The sequence below is a fragment of the Arachis ipaensis genome, chromosome B07 (genome assembly GCF_000816755.2).
Source record: "Arachis ipaensis cultivar K30076 chromosome B07, Araip1.1, whole genome shotgun sequence".
NCBI lineage: Eukaryota > Viridiplantae > Streptophyta > Magnoliopsida > Fabales > Fabaceae > Arachis > Arachis ipaensis.
Genome location: NC_029791.2, coordinates 40,512,850 through 40,517,391, shown reverse-complemented (window position 1 = coordinate 40,517,391; position 4,542 = coordinate 40,512,850). Strand labels below are relative to the sequence as shown.

Here is a 4,542-nt window from a genome sequence, read left to right as displayed (position 1 = left end):
TTGATTTAGTTTTATTGAATTATTTTTTAAATTATTAAACCATGAAGATTTGAAGATTGCATAATTTTTATGTAATTTATAACTTATTAAATATGAATTTAAAAAAAATTATAAAGATGAATAGTTATTTACAGTTTTTCAATCACTAAATTAAAATATCTAAAAAATTATGTATAGTACAAACTATTTTCGCTAATATTCTCAACAATGATGATAGTTTAAACTGTATTTCTCATAAAAAAATAAAAATTAAAAAAGTTTCACAAGAACACTTATAGAAGCACAAAAAAAGCAGACTTATTATCATCAAGTCTTTTTCGTTTTCTTGCCAAAATTATCCTTCGTCTTAACCTTGCAACCTTAAATTGTGTGACTGGAGTGGGATACATTATCGTTGTTAAGTCACTTATCTACAATGTACTTGTCCCGTAACAATGAACTACGAATACAAATTTTTAAATTTTAATACTTATCTTGAAGTTAAATTTTAAATATCCATTAACTTACAATACTGATTATTGATTGATTAATTTATGAGATATCATTTTTTACCTAAAAAGTAAAAAACTTAATTTTTAATTAAATACAACTTTGTGGTATGTTTCAATAATAATAATAATAATATACTTTTAAAAGGTAGTACTGCATGTTTTCCGTGACATGTAATTTTTAAATTTATTTTATAAATAATATAATATTTTTTTGGATAATTAGATTAAATGAATAATAAAAATTAGTATCCAAATTAAAAAACTTTAATTTATCTAATAAAAGAAAATGATACTTATATAAAACATATGAAACTTGCATAAAATATAGTATATTGTGTAGTAACAGCGCTTTTAGAGACTGCATAATAGTCTTAATATTTTTTAAATATTTAACAATTATACAAATATTATTTATTTTCAATTACTAAGTTAATAAGTTTATAACATGTGAACCGAAAAAAAGTAAGATTGCAAAGAAGTTGAACAAAATAAAATGAAAACACTAATCAATAGAAGATTAATCGACACTTAAAAAATTTATTTGAAACGAAAAAAAAAACTTACATAAAGATGTGGTGCAATGTGCAACAATAACACCTTTAAAAATATTTAATAATCAAATATCAAATACTGAATATGATAATTATATGTAATTGTAGAGTTGTGCTAAAATTTTAATGTGTATATGTTATAATTTGTTGAAAAGAATCAAAGAAATTATTTTATTTCAAATCAAAAGTTTCCTTTTTTGAGCGAAATAAAAAATTTTCCATTTATGGAGTCATAAATATAATGTAACCTACTTTAGTGAGCGACAGCAGCATACAACACCAACACCCTAACAATCACTATCATTCAGTAATTACTCTTATTTATTAATATTTTTTATTTGATAATTTAATGTTCAATGACTAATTAATAATAAATTAAAAGTACTTTTTATATATTGTTATTATTTTATTTCGAAAAAATCCATATATTAATTTTTATTTGTGGATTTTGAGTTTTAGGTTGAAGAATTTAGAATATGAATAATATATATCGGTCCCATGTCATGATTGCTTAAAATTTGTGTCATCTTCTTCGTGAATCACTCCTATTTCAACAAATTTGTGGTCATTTCATTCTTTTATTGTTGTTTTCTAAACCAAGCATCATACACAGCAAATTTAAGATAGTTTTATCCCATTCATATGCCTTTTTTATCTAGCATCAATAAAATTTCATTATTACTGATTTTAAAAAAAATTAAAATCTAAAACGATGGTTAAAAATAAATAAAGAGCTTAAAAATAGCAGACACAATTACTGACTCATATTCCATTAGTAAAAAAATCTCTATTCTAAAGAATTTCATTAATCAACAATAAATAACGTCTAAAATAGTATATATATATAAAATATGTTAATAATACCCATAATTATTGACTTATATATTAGAGTCATGTTTCACTTGTATCAAAATAAGAAGAAAATACTTCTAGTGTCATTAGCATGCCCAAAAATATAGATAATTAAATAAATCAAAACAACAATTGTTCAATTTAAAATATCTTAAAATTTAAATAGTATCAGTTTTTTTAATAGACAATAGCTATAGTTAAGACTCCACCAAACCTTCAAAACATGCTCCTTTATTTTCATTACATGAAAAATCTCATGTTTCACAGCAACTACTTTTTAATAGAAGGAGCACCAGACATATTAAACTCATTCAACAGGCTCTTCAAACAAAACAAAACAAAAAAGTATAATTAAGATTTTAACCAAAAAATGAAATCTGAAATATAAAAGAGGCCATATAAGTGAAGACTAAATGAATACCCTAACAACAGGTCTTTTAGTAGTAGACAAATTGTCCACGATTAGATCAGGTGACTCATCACAAACAGAACATCCATCTTCACCTCGAGGCTACATAGAAAAACAATGAAAAAATAAATAAATAACACCTCATATTTGGCAAATTAAGCCTTAATATACATAGTCTAAAATCAACAAAAAAAAAAAAAATTATACCTGAACAGGGTTAACAGGATCAGCAGGGGGTACACCAGATTTTACCGGGCCTTGAATGTCCCTCCACCTCGCTAAAATGGTAGAATCAGAACTTATCACCGATACATCATAAGAATCATACCATCCAGTAGTTTCTACTTCGACTTTGAATAGAAACTCCTTATCAAGGAAAAACTCATTAAAACCAGTAGGATCTCTGCTTGCTTCCGCTTTTTCCTACACCCAAAATTTTATATTTTTATCATGTTAAATAAACAAACATCTCTGATTGACAATCATAACGTGATCAACGAAATGGCTTCACATACATTCAACTCTTTCACCATCTCAGTACAGGTCCATCCGAATAGAGCTACGACTTCCTTATCGAACACAACAAAATTTGTTGTAGCAGTACCATAAAAAACCAACAAATTCAACTTATACCTATTTTTTTTATTCAAAAACATCAATTAACACTTGGCCTGTCACCCTTTAGTTACAACAAAATCATAAAAATTATATTCAACATAATTTAGATGCTCAAACACAATTTTTTTAGGCTTATCATTTTTCTAGATTTTGGTCCAGCAGAGGAGACTTTGGTATAAAATTGTTATAGGTATATGAAGTTTTTTTGTGTACTCTATCTTTGTTTGCCATTTTTGTGTGTGTCTAGACCATATATCCATAAACTAAAGAGTTTTTGTTTATAATAATTATTGGTATTAAGTCAGATATTGCTAAATAAATTAAAAAAAGACATAATCAATTACATAATTATATTATTTTTTTATAAAAAGATTGCACAAATAAGTCTAATTAGAGTCATATCTGTCAACCACATTATTCACGTCTCTATTACAGCCATCGCAGAAGTATATATCCGCATTAACTTTTGCCTTCACGCTGAAAATATATGATTTATACCACCAATTTGGAACGAGTTCAACATCAAGAACAATGGTCAGAATAACATAGAATCCAACCTACATAGGAACAGTTTGAAAGTTAAAAAAAAAATGAACCAAACATAAAAAAGTAGTTTTCTATAAAGCATTCACATCTGCAGCCGCACGTAACTCCTTAATTATCTTCCTCTCAGTGGAATATAAAACTTCATCTTCATCAGCATACACCGATTTGCTAGTAATCACAGACAGGTACTACGAGATCTCTCTATAGTACACGCTACTTATCAATCACGACGCCACAAAAATACAGTCAATATGTACAACCATAAATAATTCACAATATTGATACAATACCTTTTTCGAAGCATCATAGTCTCAGGAACATCTGGATTTATCAAGAGTCTAGTAACATACATAATGTTTTGTATAATATTGGTACCTATATACAACAATCATTGCTTAAATGAGTTGTACAATTATACATGACAGAAGAATTATCGAATGAAAAGTAACCAAAAATGTCCTTAGATTTAAAAAAATAATTATAATCTACTGTGAACCTAATTAATTAGTAAAACTTTTTATTTTAGCAATGAGCTATAAAAAAAATATTTAATGCAAATATAAAATAATAAAAAGTATTATATAATAACAGAAATATAGCTTAAAATTATATATTGATTAATTAATTCTTGAGTAATTCAACATAGGATTTACAATTAAAAGAAATTAAAAACTGGTGATACTTCGTCTATCCACTTTTATATACTAATAGTTTGTATCACTTCAATTAATTAAATTTTAGAAATTAAAAAAAAAAAGAATATTTTCAATGATATTTAAAAAAATCTTTACTTATCTCAACTGTTCTTACTATATAAAAAATTGATGGCATAACTTTCCTTCTATTAACAATCTTTCTTGAGTCACCCAGTATCTAACCGAAAATTCATAAGTCACTATTTGATCTCCGAATCAATACATTATATTTTTAAATTTTTTTCTACTCAACTCTAATATTTATTAACTTTTATAAATTTTTTTGTATTACATTTCTATTTTGATAATAGATTCTCAATCATAAATTGAATACAAAGTAATTTAAAAATTATTTTAAGAAAAACATATTAATTATAAAA

The 4,542-nt window shown here is 25.1% G+C and overlaps 1 protein-coding gene across 1 annotated transcript in view; it reads right to left on the bottom strand.

Annotated features, from left to right (window-relative positions):
- LOC107607044 overlaps positions 2,299-4,542 on the bottom strand; it is a 4,038-nt gene continuing 1,794 nt past the window's right edge. The window contains exons 3-8 of the mRNA XM_021107789.1: positions 3,758-3,842; positions 3,554-3,635; positions 3,420-3,478; positions 2,819-2,936; positions 2,511-2,726; positions 2,299-2,405 (exon numbers count right to left, since the gene is read on the bottom strand). Coding sequence (XP_020963448.1) covers positions 2,304-2,405; positions 2,511-2,726; positions 2,819-2,936; positions 3,420-3,478; positions 3,554-3,635; positions 3,758-3,842 — 662 coding nt within the window. The 3' untranslated portion in view covers positions 2,299-2,303. The remainder of the gene's footprint in view (positions 2,406-2,510; positions 2,727-2,818; positions 2,937-3,419; positions 3,479-3,553; positions 3,636-3,757; positions 3,843-4,542) is intronic.